Genomic DNA, 21,868 nt, shown 5'->3' with positions numbered 1-21,868 from the left:
TAAAGCTTCATGTTGTAGGGATTCACTCTCTCAGGTAGGCATTAGGTAGCGTTCACACAGGGAATGCGGTTTAGTCCAAATATGTGCCATTTTATTGCTTTCATAAAACTCCTGGGGATTCAAAATCAAAAAACAGCCTCTTCTGGGCACAAAGGTATCACAGCAAAAAAACAGTTCATTTAGCAGGCACATACGTAAGTGTGGGCTTACCCGAACAGATTATAGTTCTTTTCTCCGGAGTAAACTTCATACACAGAAGAAATATAGTCCTACAGTGATTCGGTATCCCCTTCAGCCTGAGCTCCAGCAGCTTCCAGCGTCAAACAGAAGTGTTCAACTCTGGGCACAGTTCACACTGAACAGGCTGCAGCTTCCACACGGTTCTCTGCAACTCTAACACACAGACTGCTGAGCTTTCCTAACTGACTCGTGCAGTCTCCATTCAGACAGAAACCCTGGCACATTTCTCTCTCAGCTACAGCTCACATTTTGGCTGGTCACTCACCAGCTACTGCACACTCGACTCTGCTCCATCCAGCAGACTGACACACATCTAGTGAGCACAGGCCCTAGATCTCAGTCCAAGTTAGTCAGGAGCATCTAATGAAAACCTGCAGAGCTAGGATTTAACGTAGTCCTACCTGGCTTTGCTACAATGTGTATAATACACTTGCTGCAGAGAAACACTACAATAGATCTATTACCTCCTATTCTACCCTAATGCATTAAAATTAGTGATATTAACTCCCGACTCCTTTCCACCATCAGGGAAGTTTTACTTAGTAGAAAATATGTTATTCCTATTTTCTCCTCTCTAAACCTTGGATGCATCCTATAGTCCAAAAAATAAGTTGTAGCTGAAAAGGGCGAGTTGAAGCCAAAAAAGTTTTTTTTTTTATAAAGAATAATGTAATTTGCTGAACTATTCCTAAAAATAAACCACAAGATAATTATTTTTTTCTTAGTATGGGAGTTGATGGGCAACGAATGCCTCTGTGCGCCTGTATACACAAAACGGAAGTATATATTGGGCAATCTTCCTGACAGTTACCTCTTAGCTGAAAGTAAGAACAGTTGCCCTGGTGGTGCCTATTACAAGTCTATGCCTACATGGTAGACTTTGATAGATCTGGTGAAGAAATCTCTTGCAAATCTAAAGCCCCCCATAGACATTAGACCATCATCGGCCAGAGTGCTGGGCCGAATGTGCGCTCCTTTGTATGGTAGAGCCAGTCTATAGCTGCTGGCCGAGCGATCTGCTGCACCATAGATGGTCACACCGATGGGGATACTGGTACAGCCAGGACAAGATTGTGATGCAAGTTTGCATTCAGCTGTTATTGTGGTCAGTTTTATGAATTAAAAAGGGCAATTCACCAGTCTGAATATCACTTGTGTAACCTATGCCTTTGCACCCTCTCCGGGTAAGACACTTTGGGGTGGATTCATCAAGTAGTTGAAGACTGTTTTCTGGCGTTAAAGCTGCTTGAAATGTTGCAAAGTTTTTGCATAACTCATAGTTTTTATACCGTCCTCAGCCAGCTCCAACTTTTTGAAAAGTAGGGCAGAGGTTGGTAGAAGGGGTCGTGGCTGGGAGTACCAGCCAAATTCATCATAATTTATGCCACATGACTTACGACAGAAATGGACACCAATCACTGCCTGGCGTACATGTCTTACGGTGATACACGGCAGCACCAAGGTCCACCAAATTTACACATCTCTTAATGTGTTTAGTGCATCTTACTCCAGCGGACTCTTCATCAAGACTGGAGCACAAAATGCCAGTCATGATGAGTCAGGGCCTTTGTGTTTCTCTTTTGTGACTATATAACACAAGTAATAAATGCCGTATTATACCTGTATAGCTAGCTGGGTAAACAAGATTCCAAGGAAGGTCAAACAGATTATCAGTTGGATGTGTGCCGTCCAGTATAGCTTTAAAACCTTAGTTATATTCTACAGTTTAGTGAAACAAAATGCAGCACATCTATGTGATATCAGATTTACTGTACCATGAATACACCCCCTAGAAATCCAAACAAATATGTGACCCCCCGAGAGAGCCGCAGAATGGATGCAAAGTTCACACAGTGGCACAGAGTGGCATGATGGGCATCACTTGTATATGCCATCACTTTATGATTATTGTGGATCTGACCTAGGGGCAGCAGCATAATTGCTTTTGTGCTGCGTAAGTTTCCCATTCATGTAAATGGTACAGAGTTGAAGTTCCATTCAAAGCCAGAAGTTGGGACGATCAGTGAAGTGGCCGCGATCCTAAATTCTGCTCCATGGCTCCTTCATTCTCAGGATCGGTAGGAATCCCAGAGGTCTGACCACCACTGGTCATAAAGTAATTTCATACCTTAGCGATAAAATGAGAATAACCCTTTGTGACGGATTGTTAACAATGGAAAGTTCTGCAACTTTTTAATAACTTGTATAAAATTCCTCATTATTTTCAAGTCTTCAGCTTGCTGTCAGTAAATGGAAACTCTTATTGAAACTGTATCAGGTATTCTTATATCTGAGAGTTTGCAAAAATGGAATCAGGTCTAGACTAGAAGCCAGTCTAGACAGCATTGAAGCCTCATCAGTTAAAATGGAACGCAAAATATCTGCAACTAAGACCTTATTCAGACGTTCGCAGTTTTTTTCATCACTTTGCTTGATCGGATTTTCATCCATTTATACTTTGCGTGTATACCGTCCGTTTTTCCCATTTGCAAGAAAAAAAAAAGTTCCAAGCTTCTCCTAGTGATTGCACCCTAAAAAAATGGATAGCACTCGAAAGACACACATATGTCATCCATCTTCTGTTTTTTTGTCAAACCCATTTATTTGGATGGGATCAAAAACGGACACATCTAAGTTTTTATGTGGCCACTTAGTCTGCAAAAAACACAGACATGCGAACAGCCCCATACACTATCGGGCATGTTAAAAACATGAAAAACATGTACCTTTATACAAGCAAGTTCCATAAAAGACAGTCTAGAAGTCCAGGTTATTCAATCATCTGGCACATATGTGATCCTGGAATTTTGCTGTACAATGATTGAGCTTCGCTTTCATTCCCCCTCGAATGTGGTTTGCAGCTTGATACAAGTTTCTGATTTTGCTCTTGTGGGAGTGTCTCTCCCAGTAATACAGGCTGGATGTGAGCTCTGTGTGTATCCAGGGTGCTGCTGCCTTCATTTGCTTTCAGCACATCTCTAATAAGGCACTGTCCTCTCCATGTGCTTTACTCCTTATCTATCCCCTGGTTTCCTTGCCCTCAGAGATTTTATCTCCCCTTGATCCACTGTAGATCTGTCTTCAATCACCTCCACCTTCCTACCGTTATCACTAAGAGCTTGTTCAGATGAGCGTATTTCTCCCTATGCTGTCCATGTGCTAAACAGATCGTACTTGGAGCAATGTAAGTGAATGGGGTAATTCAGATGAACAAATGCACTTCTCCCATTCATTGTTTTCGGATCAGACTCGCCAATTAAACACAATATGTATGTTAAAAAATGGAGATCATACGAACACAATTTATATAGCATCTTTATTTAACGGATCCGTTGCACTTTCCACCATAGGAAACTCTATTTAGCCATAGTTATGGCTATATAAAAATGAATGCCGTACGGATGACAATTCAACTGTTTTTATAATATGGATGAAAAACTTCTGATTTTACATACGCTCATCTGAACCTGGCCGAACGCTGCGAGCAGTGACGTAACTAGAGTCTGATGGAAGTCAGGATGGAAGATTTGGACCTGGCCCCCCACCACAATTCTGGTATATATGTCTTCTATCCCGGTATATATATCCCCCATCCTGGTATATATGGCCCTTATCCTGATATATATATCCCCCTATCCTGGTATATATATGGCCCTTATCCTGGTATATACCATACAGACCAAAAGTTTGGACACACCTTCTCAATTAAAGATTTATCTGTATTTTCATGACTATGAAAATTGTGCATTCACACTGAAGGCATCAAAACTATGAATTAACACATGTGGAATTATATACTTAACAAAAAAGTGTGAAACAACTGAAAATATGTCTTATATTCTAGGTTCTTCAAAGTAGCCACCTTTTGCTTTGATGACTGCTTTGCACACTCTTGGCATTCTCTTGATGAGCTTCAAGAGGTAGTCACCGGAAATGATTTTCACTTCACAGGTTTGCCCTGTCAGGTTTAATAAGTGGGATTTCTTGCCTTATAAATGGGGTTGGGACCATCAGTTGTGTTGTGCAGAAGTCTGGTGGATACAGAGCTGATAGTGCTACTGAATAGACTGTTAGAATTTGTATTATGGCAAGAAAAAAGCAGCTAAGTAAAGAAAAACGAGTGGCCATCATTACTTTAAGAAATGAAGGTCAGTCAGTCTGAAAAATTGGGAAAACTTTGAAAGTGTCCCCAAGTGCAGTTGCAAAAAACATCAAGCGCTACAAAGAAACTGGCTCACATGAGGACAGCACCAGGAAAGGAAGACCAAGAGTCACCTCTGCTTCTGAGGATAAGTTTATCCGAGTCACCAGCCTCAGAAATCGCAGGTTAACAGCAGCTCAGATTAGAGACCAGGTCAATGCCACACAGAGTTCTAGCAGCAGACACATCTCTTCAACAACTGTTAAGAGGAGACTTTGTGCAGCAAGTCTTCATGGTAAAATAGCTGCTAGGAAACCACTGCTAAGGACAGGCAACAAGCAAAAGAGACTTGTTTGGGCTAAAGAACACAAGGAATGGACATTAGACCAGTGGAAATCTGTGCTTTGGTCTGATGAGTCCAAATTTGAGCTCTTTGGTTCCAACCACCGTGTCTTTTTGCGATGTAGAGAAGGTGAACGGATGGACTCTACATGCCTGGTTCCCACTGTGAAGCATGGAGGAGGAGGTGTGATGGTGTGGGGGTGCTTTGCTGGTGACATTGTTGGGGATTTATTCAAAATTGAAGGCATACTGAACCAGCATGGCTACCACAGCATCTTGCAGTGGCATGCTATTCCATCCGGTTTGCGTTTAGTTGGACCATCATTTATTTTTCAACAGGACAATGACCTCAAACACATCTCCAGGCTGTGTAAGGGCTATTTGACCAAGAAGGAGAGTGATGGGGTGCTACGCCAGATGACCTGGCCTCCACAGTCACCAGACCTGAACCCAATCGAAATGGTTTGGGGTGAGCTGGACCGCAAAGTGAAGGCAAAAGGGCCAACAAGTGCTAAGCATCTCTGGAAACTCCTTCAAGATTGTTGGAAGACCATTTCTGGTGACTACCACTTGAAGCTCATCAAGAGAATGCCAAGAGTGTGCAAAGCAGTCATCCAAGCAAAAGGTGGCTACTTTGAAGAACCTAGAATATAAGACATATTTTCAGTTGTTTCACACTTTCTTTGTTAAGTATATAATTCCACATGTGTTAATTCATAGTTTTGATGCCTTCAGTGTGAATGTACAATTTTCATAGTCATGAAAATACAGAAAAATCATTAAATGAGAAGGTGTGTCCAAACTTTTGGTCTGTACTGTATGTCCTCCATCCTGGTATACATATTCCCTATTCTGGTATATATGTGCCCCATCCTGGTATACATGTCCCCCATCCTGGTATACATATTCCCTATCCTGGTATATACGTCCCCACATCCTGGTATATATGTACCCCATCCAGGTATGCATCCCTTATTCTGGTATATATATCTCCCATCCTGGTATACATATTCCCTATCCTGGTATATACGTCCCCCATCCTGGTATACATATTCCCTATTCTGGTATATATGTCCCCACATCCTGGTATATATGTACCCCATCCTGGTATGTATCCCTTATTCTGGTATATATGTCCCCCATCCTGGTATAGATATTCCCTATCCTGGTATATATGTCCCCCATCCTGGTGTATACGTCCTCCATCTTGGTATATATGTAACCCATCCTGGTATATAAGTCCCTTATCCTGGTATATGTCCCCCATTCTGCTGTTGTTCTTTAATGCATAGAAAAAAATAAATGACTCTACTCACCTTCCCTCCGCTCCCCGGCCGCACGGCGTCCTCTTCTAAAGCAGGCAGCTGCCTTCAGCGTGCAAGCGACGAGAGCGCTTGATGTCACTGCCATGCGCCCCCAGTCACGTGCACGCCGACATCAGTTGCTGGCCTCTGATTGGCCGACAGCGTGCATTGTCGCGCACGACCCCAATGGGTCTCTGCGCTGCATTACACTGCAACTGAATGTGCGTCCTTGGATGCACATCCAGTTGAGCTTTGTGCTGGCGTCGGCAGGCCTCAACACGCATGGGCCCTGTCACGACCTTTGCGACTGTGGTCATTATGTCCCTGACTGCGAGAATGGAAGGGGAGATCAGAGGATCATGAGACGGATTTGTAACATTTTTGCAAAGCACTCAGCTACATAAAAGGACGTTCAGACATTCTGCTGCAACAAAATGCTAGAAATTTTTCGATGAAGACTTTTTAGAAAATTGCTTAAAAGGGTTTTCCGGTTTCAGAACATCCCTGTCCCCCACCACATGTACAGTTTGCTTTAAAAAACAAACTGTGCCTTACTCACCCTCCCTGGGTCAAGCTCTGAGTCTCCGCCGCTGGTCCCAGTGTAAGTTATTGTCTGCACTGCATGTGCAGATGGCACGAGGTGCTCAGAGTTCACCGATTGGCTGCAGTGCTGATGACGTGACGTGACGTGATAAGACATCGGGAGCAGCAGTGGAGACTCAGTGCTGGATCTGGAGAAGGGGCAGAAGTTTTCTGAAATCGGAAAACTTCTTTAACTTTGCAATTAGGAAACAAGTAATCGATAATAAAAGAATTTTATGTGAAGGTGTACATGGCTGAAAAAAAGTATCTGGAAAGTAATAAAACATCTCGGACTGTGCAATCTGTCAGCGATTTTCCCCCATGGTCTCCCTCCCTAAAAGCAATTATTCCACATTCTTAGAAATCATCTCTGAGCTTCTCCAGAATGAAACATTCATGTTTTTCTGCTGTCACTGATGTTCCATTGATCTAAAATCCACATATGGCCTCGGTAAGGAAGGCATGAGTCACATGAAGAATATGTATCTGCTATGTGTAACCTGTTGTGAGCAGCTGTCAGACGAATGCGCCTCCGAATTCCAGAGGGAAGCACCGCACATTGTTTTACCTACTTTTATTATTTATTTAGGAGATGGGAGAACAATGTCGGACTGATATAATCCAAACAAAGTATTAACTTGGACCTGGAAATCCAGATGAGAGGTTCAAAGGGTATCTGCACCCACAATAAAGACTGACCCACGCACACACATGGCTCTTCTATCTGCGGGGTGAAAATGAATATGGTTGCCATTACAGCCGGGGTTGTCGCCCAATATTCCTTAAAAAAAAAATACAGTGATCCCTCAGATTTAGCACTCAAACCGACATAGAAGGAAGTGTGATACTAGGTGTGGTAGTTCTTGCCTACACAAGCAAAGGAGAGGCGGCTGCCAGAAATAAAACAGGTTTGATAAGAATTCTGCTGGGCTGAAAAAAACAAGACACTGCTTCCCCCTAAGCAAACAGACCTAAAGGAATGGACTGAAAGAACTAAGCCCCCTCCGATTCCTGAAGATCATAGTAGAGTCTGGTACTTAGGGCGCAGATGGCTGTAGAAATGGATCCGAAAACGGACCGCTGTACACGGACTGGCCGGCAGCGCTCCCTAACCGAGCGTGACAGCATCATGTATTTCTATGCAGCTGCCGCGCTCAGGTAGGGAGAGCTGCTGGCCAGTCCGAGCACTGCGTCCCATTTAGACGGCCGTCTGACTGCGCCCTCAGAGAGGCTCTTTGGGAGCGATAGCCAGGCGTAGAAAAACATGGCTGCCTTCTTCCAAAAACAGTGCCACATCATTCCACAACTCAGTCGTATTTGCGTCAATGAAGCTGAGCTGCAATACCAGACCTATCCTGATGAGGTGCTATTTATGGAAGAAGGCAAACATTTTTTTGTCTAATCCAGGAAAATCCCTTTAACCCCTTCCAGACATCCATCACATATAAATAGCAGTTGTCGGGCACACATGTATAGAATGCGTTTACATGGAGGTTTTTGGAAAAGTATTTCGAAGCAGATCCGCTCCAAAATTCTCATCAAAACATGCTTTGAATGTTCATAGAAACATAGAGCTGGAAGGGACCTCCATGGTCATCAGGTCCAACCCTCTGCTCAATGCAGGATTTCACTAATCTTCATATTCATTTTATTTACTTATATAGTGCCATTAATTCCACAGCCCTTTACAGACATTATCATCGCTGTCCCCATTGGGGCTCACAATCTACATTCCCTATCTGTATGTCTTTGGAGTGTGGGAGGAAACTGGAGAACCCAGAGGAAACCCACACAACACGGGGAGAACATACAAACTTCATTGCTTAATTGTCCTTGGTGAGATTTCGAACCCAGGACCTCAGCGCTGGAAGGCTGCTGTGCTAACCACTGAGCCATTGTGTTACCCATATTTCATTGGTTAAATCAATTTCTATGGTCATAGGAGGAGTTTTTGAGCATTTTTTTTTCTCTGGTTTTGAAAAGCGGTAATCTGAAAAAAACGAGTTACACGTCACTTTGAGGAGGGTGAAATCTGTTGCAAACTTGACACTGTAAAGTAAAACGGCTGCAAAACACTTCGTGGGAGAAAAAAATGCTGAAAAAAAAAAAAAGTCTTCCAAAAAATGGCTTTTTCTGAAACAGGTTTTCCACCTCCAATAAGCTCTGTGTGGCAATAGCCTCATGCAGCTTACACCGGACTCTTAGGGTATGTGCACATGACGTCTTTAAGACGCTGGCAGATCCGCTGAGGTTTTCTAGGTAAAGGCACTTCAGGAAAAAGCCAATGGTCCAGAAGTGGCTTCACTGGCTGGTTTGCAGTCATAATTTGCGGCTGATATCTTTTTCCTACTGTTTCAACTATGAAGAATGGGCGGCTTCCTAAAGAATGAACATGTCACTTCTTTTAACTGATTTGCGATTTCCGAAACCCTGAAGTGATTAAAAGTAACAAATGACTTAACAAGTGCACAGCAATGTCGTTTTTTACATTGCTGTGCATTATGTTCATTTTTTGCAATGGTTTTGCAGCTAGCGCTTTTTCAGGTGGAATCCCCCTGAAAAAGACGTGGTATGCACGAACCCTTGAACATTTTTGGAAGAGTTTTTTTTTTTACCTGAAGCTTTCTTTGCATCCTTTTGAACAGACAGTATCTATTTTGGAGAGGTTTCCTTCAGGATCCGCTTCAAAGAATTCACATGCACTTTCTTTTTATCGCATTGCACTCGGACCAGGGTTATACTATTCGGCAGTGCAGATCTGCGACTTTTTTCTCATGCCGATTCGACATGAGAAAACAATCACAGCATGTTGCGAGTGGCTGCGAGACTCAGCTAGCATGCACCCATTCAAGTCTAGTACGTGTGAAACGCAGGACTGCACTCAGATGTCTTCCAAGTGCAGTCCAATGTACTTGCACAGAGAATTAAGTTCTCCATCACCTCCTCACCTGTGCTGCGATTCTCTCATGCAAGAGAATAATAGCACAGTGCACTGACACTCGGCTCAAATTCCGAGTTTGATCCGAGAGTATTTGCATAACCAGCCCTGCATCGACGGCCATGTGATGAGCCCTTAAGTGGATTTTGGAGCAGATCTGCTCCAACAAACGTTTTTTCAGACTTTTTTTTAGCTGGTCTGCTAAAAAACACATAAAAAAGCACTCCCAAAAATGCTCAAAAGAATCCTGCATATCATTTTTATGGAAATATGTTCAGGTATTTGAACATCTTCTAAACACTATAGGCTATCAAAAATACTCACTTGGAGAAAAGTGTATATCGCTTCTTTGAAGCTGCTTGATGGAAAAAACTCCAAATGAGGTGCTGTGCAAATAATCAGCTGCATAAAAACCCACGTTAGGAAAAAAAGTGTGCAAAATGATTTTGGAAACAAAAACTTTCCCCAAAGAAACATTTCCCGAAGCTGTTTCCACTAAAAATGCGTAAATTTTGACAGCTGGAAAAAAAAAGTGAAAGTTTTAAACTCCTCCTGGTTTTTGGAGAGTTTCTGCTCCAAGAATTCAGCAAAAAAAAAACCCCAAACAAACCTGAGTGTGAACACACGCTTAGGCCATCTTCAGGTTGAATTTTTTGAGGTGTTAAAAAAAAAAAGAGTTTTTCAATCAGAAATCGCTGAAGAAAATGCTTTGTTTTTGGTGAGTTTTTTTTAAGGTGTTTATATTTTCCTGAAGCAATTTAGAAGAGTTATTTGAACCATTTTTTTCCCTACTTTTCTCCCCCGAAAGTGTTTTTTTGGCCTTCTGACTGTGTGTCAATTTTTACACCATGTGTTTTCCAAAACCTAAACAGGAAAAAAACCTAAACATATAAACAGCTAAAAGGATTAACAATTAAATAAATATAGAGAGTTTTTCTAGCATTTTTAAAAGGAATTGTCAGTGTTATTTTGGAGTAGATCCGCTCCAATAAACTCAAAACACTCTGTCTTAATATATCCAAATTGCAGCACTTGGGGTAGTTCCAATGACAGCAGAGTAACCCCTTCAAGTATAAATATATATATAATATATAAATATACTGTATATATACATATATATACACACACACACACACACGTATATATGCATCTATGTCTATATATAAGCACACATAAAAAAATTTAGTGTACCATGATACTGTAGTATATACAGTAGTACAAGTGATCAATCACAGAAGAACAAAAAAGAAAGTAAAAAAAAGTTTTTTAAAACTATTACAAATATTAAAAAAAGCAAAAAAAATCAAGTCTCCAACAATAAAAAAACCCCCAATGAACTAAACATATTCGATATTGTCGTGTCTGTAATCTGGTTTAACCCTTCTGGTAAAGCCTGCAAAGAAAAAATAAATCTTTCAGAATTATTGTTTTTTTTATTGCTTCACCTGCCTCTAAGAAAAGCAATAAAAAGTGACCAAAATATTGTTTGTATCCCAGAATGGTATCAATACAAAAAACAAGTGCACCATGAAAAAAACAAGCCCTCACATGGCTCCGACTACAGAAACATAAAAAAGTTACAGGTCTCAAAATGGTGAGAACAAGGAAAACATTTTTTTTTTTTTTACAAAATTTGCAATTTTTTTTCACCATTAAAATAATAATAAAAAAAAAACTGTACAAGTTTAGCATCGCCATAATCGTACTGACATGGAGAATCAGGTTACCATGGCATTTTTACTGCACAATAAACGCCGTAAAATCAAAATCCAAAAAACATCAGCCGGATCGTGTTTTTTTTCCCATAATTTTAACCCTCTTGGTACTTTTCTTTTTTTTTTTTCAATGCATTATATGGTAATATGATTGGAGTCAGTCAAAACAACTCATCCCGCAAAAAAAAAAGCACGCCTTCATACATCTATGTTGATGGAAAAACGGCTCTTGGCAGAAGAGGAGTTAAAAAAAAAATTAAAAGAACAAAAATGAAAATTGCGCTAAAAAAAACTACTTTACTTTGCAGCAATTTCAGCAAATCTCCACTGCCTTATACGTTTTTACATGGAAATGCTATTTTTCCAAAGACTGGTGAATTTTGCAACAGGGATAGAAGAGAATTATTGACTTCCGGCAGACGGCGCTTAGCGTCAAACGTAACGATGACGTCACTTCCGGACATTCGCCCATAAGAATCATGGCGCCTGAGCAGTCCGGTGCCCGGAAGTAGCAGAACGTCATTACTTGTAAGGGAAGGAGAAGGAGGCGAAAGCAAGAAGCAGTCAGCTGACTGGCGTGTCGGGGCCCGTACACAATAAAACGAGGACGCCATTTTATTCTTTCTCCTTCTGGAACGGGCAGAGGTAGGTAAGCGCTATCCGTCGGGCAATGGCAGTAGCTGAGGGGTGGGGTTAATGGTGACAGCACTGAATATAGACTTGAGTATCACCCTAACCCCCCCCCCCCCCTTTTGTGGTATTTAGTGGCGTCCTCTTGAGTGTTCTGAGGAGTGGATTATTCCACTCTTCTCTAAGGGGGAGCTTTATATAAATAACTACAAGTGGATGTCTTATGTGAAGTCTTGCTGGGTAACATGGCTGCCCGTGCTGGTGTCCTGGGCTTGTCTTTTCCTATATATGAAAGTTGTGTTACAGGCTTCACATGTTGGCCTCTAGGAAAAGGCTGTATTAATTTACGCCTCTTGTATTGGAATGTGGGGTGTTAATCAATATGGCTGCTGCTATCTGCTGCCCACCGGGTGTTGTCACATGCTCCAGTCATGTGGCAGATGTCACTTCCTCTGATGGTGGCCGTGCTTCTCGTCGCCCTGCAAAGGAAAAAAGCGTAGATGAGTTTTACACACCCTGACGAGAGGCTGACGACTCGGCCCGTGTGTGCACTGAGGCTTATTTTAGGACCATTTTATTTTTATTGGGATTCCACTAACATTGTGTATTGCTGGGGTTCAGTTGCAAAATTGATCTGTGAAACAGGTCCTAACGGACGGTTATCGGTTATGTCATCTGTTATTTACTGCTGCGCTTGCTCTGAAATCAGAAAGATACAACATGGAAACTCTTGTGCACCCAAACTATGGTTTACTTATGTATCCATTCAACTAAATGAAATCTTTCGTTTCTGTAATGTGTTCTTCAATTTTCCAGGAAAAAAGTTATATTGCAATTTTTTTTTAATCTTTTTTTTATGCTGGGAGAAATCCTGCATATACCTCTGATGTGCCTGAACAGGCTCGGAACCTGATAAATGTTTAGACCCGCTCACATGGTAACCGGTCAGCACATTTTTACTTATTGAAGTAGTGTTACTGCTGTATAGATGCTTGTCTTCCCAATTAAAATACCTTTTTTTTTTTTTTGTAGCGATCCCAAGTACCAATCACCAGAAATCTAATGTTGAAGTTGTACACTAGTCAGGCTGGAAGTGCACTGGGGTGTTTCAGTGCACTTGGAAGTAGCAGTCTTGGATCACGTTCATTTGCTCAGTATTTGTAAGTGGTGACGTTTCTATTATACTGTTCCACTCCTGGTTTTGGCTTACAGATACTGAACATGCCCTTAAAGGGAATCTGTCAGCAGGTTTTTGCTATGTAATTTGAGGACTGCATGAGGTAGCGGCTGAGACACTGAATTCAGGGATGTGTCACTTATTAGGCTGTGTGGTGCTTCCATAAAATTAAGGTATGATCACTTGTCCGACCATGCCCCTTCCTTTGAGCAGCTCACTGTCCATAGATAATGTATGGAGACTGGTGTGGGCGGGGGGAAGCTGTTAGAATCAGAGTTCAATCACAACTTCTGTACCCAGTGAACTAAGTGCCACATCGCTGGAATCGGGCTCACTTGCTCTGTATTATGCTACGGTCACATTGAATAGCAAAGACCTGCTGACTGATTCCCTTTGACTTTCTGCATTTAGATCAGAAGAACTTTACAGTTCCAGCAAAGTGGATGAGTTATTAAGCTCAAACAAATTTATTTTGTGGAAATTGGTTTTATTCATCCTCAACATGTCAATATCTGTTTTGGAAATGCGTTGGTTTAGTGCAAATCTTACTAATTTATTTTAAAGGAGTCCCTTTATCTGCAGGATACTATTTTTTTTTTTCTTTTCTGTTTTGAAGTGCACAGCTCGTAGACCCAAAGTTGGCCCGTGCTAGTGCACAAGGGCTAGTTTTCAAATAAACCAAGTTTGTGTGCCAAAAAAGTGATAATGTGCTCTAATTTATGGACTGATGAAATGCATTGATATAAAGGGGCTCCTAATGCACATGGAGCCAGGCTGCAATTTGCAGATGTGATTGGTCCAATAATTCAGCGGCTGTATGATCTTAACCTGATTGCATACTGGACCTCTTATGTTTGGGAATTCTCCAGGCGCATACGTTGATGTTGCCCTAAGCCCCTGTTTTGCAATCTTGGACCACAAATATCCTCTATACTGGTTGGACAGAGGTGGGCTTTAACTGTATGGGAAAGCGCAACAGACTGCGCCTCCCTATACTGTTCACATGCTTTGGTGCCACCCCACAAGGGGCAGGGGCAGGTCTCCACCACGTTGTGGCCAGTGGTGCTTGTGAGCCCCATTGTACTGCAGTCTCTTCCTGAGGGAGGAGAATGAGCCGTCTGTTTAGCCCCTGGCAGAGATCAGATGTCCAGAGGCAGAGCGAGCGGCTGCCCGGAGAAGTACAGGAAGCCGTGCGCCTGCTCATACTGGGAAGCTGTTTATATATAACTCACCGCCCCATTCCTGGCAATCCTGTCCCCCCTGCTCCAACAAGACTCAGGAAGACATCTGCTCCTTATACTGGTAATTTCTCAAACCTTTGTGGGGTCCTAGATGTGCAGGAACGGCTGGGCTGCAGGCATGAACTTGTGGGAAGAATGTAGCAGTTTGCTTAGTATCAGAAAGTGACTGCTGTGTTGTTGAGTTATAAAGTATCTCTTGAGTCACTTTTCCTCTGTTTGTCATGTTAATGCCTGAACAGGAAATGCAGCGTTAGGACTTGGTAACAGGAATATATATATATATATATATACATACATACATACATACATACATACATACATACATACATACATACATACATACATACATACATACATACATACATTCTCTTGTGGCTTGTTTTTACAGAAGTGCATACGTGATGCGGTATAAAGTTCATCCATGGCTCCAGCTCTGCAGCCTTGTAAAACACCCTACACCGACTTGTTTATTAACTCTTGTTCTTACAGATTGTGAGCCAGTCTGATGTAAGGTCATGGGCAAAACCTGATCTGTTTAAGGTGATATTTACACTTTCATCCTCTTCCCCTGTTGGGAGTATATATACAGGGTGCAACAAGGGAACCCAAACCTGGATGTCCATTGTGAAGGTGTTGGATATGTTTGTTCTCTGCTATTTTGCACGTGTAAATGACTACCGGGACTTTTTTTTTTTTTTTATGAATGATTTTTCTCACCCTCCCCAAGTCCAGCGCGAAGTCTCGGCCACTGCTTTAGTGTCTGCAGCACTGATGTCGCTTCCTTAGCACTGCAGCCAATATCTGAGCTCCGTGTTGACGGTAAGAGCTGCTGAGCTCACTGATTGGCTGCAGTGTTGGCGACGTGACCTCAGCATCTACAAGACCAGTGTTTTCCAAAACTGGAAAAAACCCTTTTCACTTTTATTTTATCTTTTTTATTTTTGCGCCTGTGTGCATTATCCATAGGCGGCAATACAGCCGTATCTCGCTGTGTAGGTATATACTGACCTACATCAACCTTGAGCCCCAACGTGATATTCTCATCACACAGAGGTCTATGCTATTCCTACCATGGAAATCTTATACCAGTGTATGCAAGCTCAATGGAGACCTTCCTCGGGTGGGGGTAAATGAGGCGGTGGGTACTCCTGCAGTGTGCACTCTCCACTTTCCTGGAGAGTAGTGTGCATCCAATCTAGCAAGAAGGTCAGGTGTCCATCCCCAGGGCCAGGGTCATACTTGTCATTGTGCTCAATGGGTTGGACTTCCCCCTCTGTTTTATTAAACCCCCTTCATGATGTGTGTGTATGTCATGTTGTGTCCCCAACTTTGATGCGGCCTCCAACTCTGAGCCTGCATCTTTCCCCACGCGTGATTGGTGCTCCATCCGAAGCTGTTAAATCCCACTCAGACAGTGGGATTTAACATGTGCTGGCCAGAAGCGTGTCTCAAATCCCACCCATCCATGCCCCTGTCACGTGATCAGGAGGTGCCGATTAATTATCATGACAGCCAAGAGTCTGCAGAAAACCCCAGTGTTTGTCATTACAATACTCCAATACTCCTGTGAATGCTGGCTCATGGCTGGTGTTCATAGATCTTGTTTTCTGCTATGTATAGCACACGCGATTGGCCGATTGCTGCTTCAACTCCCCTAAGGGAACTATTAAATACAGTAAAAAGCTCTTAAAAACATAAAAAAAAAAAGTTTCAAATAACTCCCCCTTTTGCTTTGCCCCATGGGGAAAAAAAATACACTTATCGCTGCGTTCAGAAGTGTCCAATCGATCATATTATTATAAAATAATTAATCAGATCAGTAAATGGCATTAGAAAAAAATATCAAAGCCAGAATTTTTCTTTTTGGCCGCTGCAACATTGCAATAAGAGGTGATGATACCATTTTGGTATAGATACAATGCTACCAATAAAAACATCAGCTCAGGATGCAAAAAACAAGCAATCACCCAGCACCAGAAGATGTGGCACCATGATGTGAAAACCTTAGGGCCACGCTAATCTGTATGAGAAGCCATAGTCACTGGCTTTCTAAGAAATTGCATCCATGGCTTATCTGGATTTAAGGAAATTTGATCAGGGTGCACAGGGAACGAGGTGATAACAATCTGTGCACTGTGAGGGGTGTAAGGTGGCTCTACATAAGCTACAGGAAAAGGATGAAGTTGGGGGGGGGGGGGGGAAATCCCTCTATGGCTGTGTGAGCTAACCTAATCTGCAGGGCTCGAGGCTGCATAATGGATGTCTTGCCTCTCCCTGCCCGCAGTAAGAGCTGATGCAACCTGAGCCTGACACGGCCTTCTCGATATCTGTTTTGCTCCTAGTGTCCTAGATAAAATGGTTGAGGTCTGCTAAGTTTAGCCCTCGTAGGGTGGCATCTGCCCTCTAGTTATAGATTTTTAAGAGTATTAATATTGAGTCGGAATCTTGTTTAATATGTAAAGTAGCTTTTCTCGATGACTTCCTGACCTCTGTTATAAGGACGTTGTGAAAGGCTGATAATGAATCTTCCAATCGCTCTGATCCTCCTCGATCACTAGTTGAAAATGGGAGACTGAAGACCTATTAGAGGGGGGGGGGGGGGTCTTCCAGTGTGGGCAAAAATTTTTCACTTCTTACTGATTGATGGTGGTCAGACCACGGGGACCCACGGTCGGCACAACTTGGAACTTTTATCTTTGACGGGATGTTGTTTTCCACTTAGACTTCTGACCCACCATGCCATATTTTATCTGCTGCTCCAGGAATGAATCTCTCTGCAATTGATCCATCCTAATGGGAATGAAAGCTCCCTGTTCTGCTGATCGGTGCAGTTCAGTCATCACCTATCCTGTGGATTATCCCTTTAAGGCCAAGTTCAGACAAACTTGGAGTGGAACAATCAGGAGAAAAGTATAATAGAAACATGTCACAACTTTTTTTGTCTTGGCTTCCAAATACTGATGGAAAATACTGACCAAATACTGAACGTGGCTGAAGACTGGTCAAACGTTGACAATGTAGCAAGTCGTTCATTGCTCGTTTTGAAGGTTCTTTTGCGCTAGCTCCCAGCAATCTGGCATGGGTAGTAATTAAGGACCCCCACCCCCTTAAGAGCCAGAATGGATAACTTTTCCCAACCCCGGCAGGTAATGGCCGTGTTGCCTCTAAAGAACCTTTTTTATTTAAAAAAAAAAAAAAAACTTTTTCAAACATTCCTTCTGTGCATCATACAGGAAACGACAGAGGCATGTATGTGACATGTCATTGCCAGAGTACAAAGTAAAGCAAAGGTGATGCGATGCTGGATGATGCATCTCTGTGTAACTAATATTGAATTATTGCAACATGGATAAAGTAGGATTAATATTTATATTTTCTCTAGGCACAAATATGGAACCCAAGCCATCAAGATTGCCCCGGCGGATAACAGTTCAGCCTTCCCCCTCTTCTCCCATAAGTGCTCGATTGCTGAGAACTGGCAGATTAGGCGGCAGTAATGAAACCTATCGCACGAGAGACAGTTCACTGAGACATGATTCTGATTTTCAGGTAAATCTGCAATAATCATTTACTTTATTTTCTGCAAGAACTGAAACTCAATCCTGGCCTTGCACCAACTTGTGATACAGCAGTAGGGGGGGGGGTCAACCATTAAGAATATCTGGCTGCTAACCTAAACCTTTTTTGTTGGTCATTGCTAAAGGCCTTTTTTTTTTTTCCCCTTAGAAGGTCCTCAGTTTGCACTAAACATAAAGGTGGTGGTCAGAGAAGCATGGCTACTCTCACCAAATGGCGCCACCTCTGTTTATAGGTTTTATCTGGTATTGCAGTTCAGCTCTGAAATTATTTCATTTCAGTAGTAAATATAACCTGTAGACAACAGTGGTGAGTTTGAAAGAAGGCAGCCTTGTCTTTCCAATTTTGGAAGGTGGCCATACATGCTAGAAGAATGTTGGCACTGGCAATTTTGGTGAGACAGGCTGACTTCTAATGTTAATGAAGGGGGAAGAAAATTATACCGGCTCACTGAAAGCCTAAAATGCCACCTCTAGGGTTGTGCAAACCTGGGAGGACTCCTCCTCTCTTGGTGATACAGTGAATGGAGGGGAGGACTGACATGGCAGTGATATCCCCCTGCTGTGCCTCCTGGCTAGACGCAGTGTTATTCTGTAAGTAAATGCATTCTGGCGTGTAGAAGTTTGTTTTTCTTGTTGACTTGTGATGCCCGGAGGCCAGAATACACACAGGATCGCAATCTCTCATTGTGTTCTTGGAAACGGGTCAGGTAATTGAAACTGCGACTCCAACTCGACGGTCATACCGCTCTGAATTTATGGCTGTCCCCGGGATGAATTGGTCTCAGTGTGGAATGTATAAAAAACAAAAAACAAAAAAAAAAAAACCCCAAGCGCTGTACTGAGAGCAATCCATGTCGGTCAGTATCCAACCCAGTGCCATGTGTTCTGTGCGACGGACCACGTAAGTTCTGTTCAATCGCGGCTTTATTGTAACTTACATTATTTCCCTCCCAAGAAAAGTGTTAACTTTAAGTGAATATTTAATACTTTGGCCTATTAACTGTTGAAAAACAGTGAATAAGTCCTTAAGGCTGTGTGCCCACGTAGCATTTTTCAAGCGTTTTTGATGTGGAATTTCCGCAGCGGAAACGCTTGTAAAACGCTTGGTAACACGCACCCCATGGTCCCCAATGGGATTCCGCAAGTTCTATGCACATGCTGCGGATTTTTCCGCAGCGTTTATGCTGCGTTCAAAAATCCGCAGCATGTCATTTAATTTTGCGTTTCCGCAAGCAGAATTGCCTTTGTTCAATGCATAAAAAACGCAAGGCAATTCCGCATGTGGAAAACGCGTGATAAACGCGCGAAAAAAGCGCGATAAACGCGTGCGGAATTCCGCATGCGTTTTTCCGGGAGGGGACTTGCATTTATGCAGCAGAAATTTTCTGCTTCATAAATGCAACGTGGGCACATAGCCTTAAGGGCAATCTGAACCTTTTGCATAATTTTTTTTTTTCTTACTGTAAGGCTATGTTCACATGTTGCGTTTTTCCTGCATTTTTTTTTAAAATGCAAACTTTAAATTGCATTTTACAATACAAGCAAAAACTATAAAACTTCAGAAATCTCACATGCACATGTTATATTTAAAACTCCTGTCAGGAAAACAAAAAAATAAACATATAAATCAAAATTGCTACCAAAACGTATCCTAAATATAAAGGTTGAAGGTATGCAAAGTGAACACCTCTCAGCAGTATTTTTAAAAGAAGAAACCTTTATTAAATCATAAAATATTTAAACATACAATCAAAATAAAACCAGTGCATCTAATGTGGGAGACTGGTCATATTGCACTAAGGCTTTACAGAGTTGTATAATTTAGCAATTTGATCACATAATCTCAAATAGTGCAAATGCATTTATATTAGACTGTTTCAAGTTTGCTATAGAGGGTATTCAGTGTAACAATATAGCTGAATCAGTATTATGGCAACAACAATATGTGCTGTTACTGAGGGAGATTTCAGGGTTCAGATTTCCCTATAGTGCATCAATAGATCCCAAGATACTATATTTGTTAGGGATAGCAATGACTGCTTACTGTATTATAAAGGGAAGAAACCTTACCTCCAAAAAAAGCTCATATGCTCTATAGTCCAGGTCAGTCATGGCCCCACCCCAACGCGCGTTTCGTTTGACCCACAGAATGCAATGAGTAAATGCAAAAAACACAGGTATCAGTTTTTCTGGTGTAAAAACCTTTTTTTTTTGTTTGCTGGTCACTCGGATCCCATTTACTTGCAATGTACCAGCAGCATAAACACTTTATGTGGTCACACAAGCTGTGTCGGCCACCATGAAGCGCTCACTTTTCTGTTGCCATTTTATTAACGCATTTCTAGGAGGAATAACAGAGCAACCATGCAAGAACTGTACAAAAAGGTCATAGGATTGTTCTTATGGGGCATGCATGTACTTACTAAATCGGACATTTCAGAAGAGAGATTGAGGTCTTTCTGTATCTGCAGCTCCTATGTTGGCCAGGTTAATTCTCCTATGTACGTGGAAGTCAGGAGAGAGCTGTCGGCCGAACGATCGCTCGATGGCCATCTGTTATGTATGGGACCCTTTATTCTCAACATTATTGGACATCTAATCTCTGGGACTTAGGCTATGTGCCCACGTAGCAGATTTGATGCAGAGCGTTTTTGCCTCTCTGGCAGAAAAAAAACGCATGCAGATTTACATGCGTTTTTTTTTTTTTTCTGCCAGAGAAGCGTTTTCGCATGCAGTTTTTTTTTCAAGCCATTTTGAGCATCACTTGGAAAAGTGCTTGACAAGTTGGTCACACAATATAAATCCATGCAACCGGCATGGATTTATAATGTGTGAACAACTGATGCTTTAAATGCTGCATCTAAGTAAAAAAAAACAAAACAAAAAAACCTGTATACCCGCCTTTCCGGTCTGCTCCCGGCCATGTGTCCTCTCTTCGGTGTCCCACAGTGTACTGTCAGGACCTGCGGTGACTAAATTTAGTCAGCTGATGGTCACGCGACCATCACCTGACTGCTGACATCATCGGTCGTGTGACCATAAGGTGACAGTACACCGCGGGACGCCAAGGAGAGGGCACGTGGCCGGAAGCAGACCGGGGGCTGCCGGAGAGGTGAATCTACAGGTTTTGTTAACTTTTTTTCTTTTTTTTTTTTTTTTTTTTTTTCACCGCGTGGTAGCCGCGATGAAGAGCAGTTGTAGTCTCCTCTTCATCCTGGGTACCACACGTACCACGATTACGCTGCAAATTTGAAGCCATTGAATTTAATTGAAACGCAGCAAATCCACATATACCTGCGGGTTTGCTTAGTTTCAATGGCCGCAAATTTGCAGTGTAACCGCGGTAGAATTGGTCATGCTGAGTTTTGCAATGCGAATTCGGCGCTCAAATTAGCGCATCATGTGCACAGCACATCCGAATTCACATTGCTTTGCATGGCAGACTGTTTTACAAGCGTCTTCGGAGTTTTCACAGCCGCAAAAACGCTACGTGGGCACATGGCCTTAGAGCAGTTTTACTCAATTTTAAGTGATTGCTACGAGGTCCATGATATCGCCTGCTCAAAATGAAACGTTCTTCTAGTTGATAGTACGACAACACCTGGAATAAAGACATTGATTTAAATCTGAGACTATTTTATTTATTTTCCCCCCACATTAGTGTCCACTTCAGGGAGGTAACAGTAACTTTTACATTTTATTTTTCACAAGCTCTGCATATAACTTGGTTTTCAGAAAATCTGACCAAATGGCTGCATAATTATCTTGTAAGCCTGCATGTAGGTACAAGAGCTGAACGCCGTTCTAGTCATTCCTCTGACGAGAATGGTTTTTCTGTCTGTTCTGAGACGGCTGCAATAGTGCTATGAATAGTCTTATAGATCAAGTTAGTGGTTTGCTTGTATTCTGCCTTCCAAACAAGATCTTGCCACCTTCTTCCTTTCTTTCCCTCAGGAGTAAATGTGTGAAGGTCTGTTTCT

General features: G+C 42.2%; 1 protein-coding gene across 6 annotated transcripts in view; it reads left to right on the top strand.

Moving 5' to 3' along the window:
- Positions 1 to 11,753: 11,753 nt before the first annotated feature.
- Positions 11,754 to 21,868, top strand: part of MARCHF7 (membrane associated ring-CH-type finger 7) — a 29,224-nt gene continuing 19,109 nt past the window's right edge. The window contains exons 1-2 of one of the 6 annotated variants that reach the window (XM_073647085.1): positions 11,754 to 11,907; positions 17,693 to 17,859. In XM_073647085.1, coding sequence (XP_073503186.1) covers positions 17,701 to 17,859 — 159 coding nt within the window. In that variant the 5' untranslated portion in view covers positions 11,754 to 11,907; positions 17,693 to 17,700. Of the gene's footprint in view, positions 11,912 to 13,029; positions 13,053 to 14,218; positions 14,372 to 17,692; positions 17,860 to 21,868 lie in introns of those variants that run through there. The other 5 variants (XM_073647086.1, XM_073647087.1, XM_073647082.1 and 2 more) reach the window with 5 other exon arrangements.

Source organism: Phyllobates terribilis, unplaced genomic scaffold, assembly GCF_046119375.1.
Source record: "Phyllobates terribilis strain yellow unplaced genomic scaffold, ASM4611937v1 Scaffold_9__5_contigs__length_417890890, whole genome shotgun sequence".
Taxonomy (NCBI): domain Eukaryota; kingdom Metazoa; phylum Chordata; class Amphibia; order Anura; family Dendrobatidae; genus Phyllobates; species Phyllobates terribilis.
Note: the sequence above shows the minus strand (reverse complement) of the source record. Positions and strands in the feature narration are given on the sequence as shown.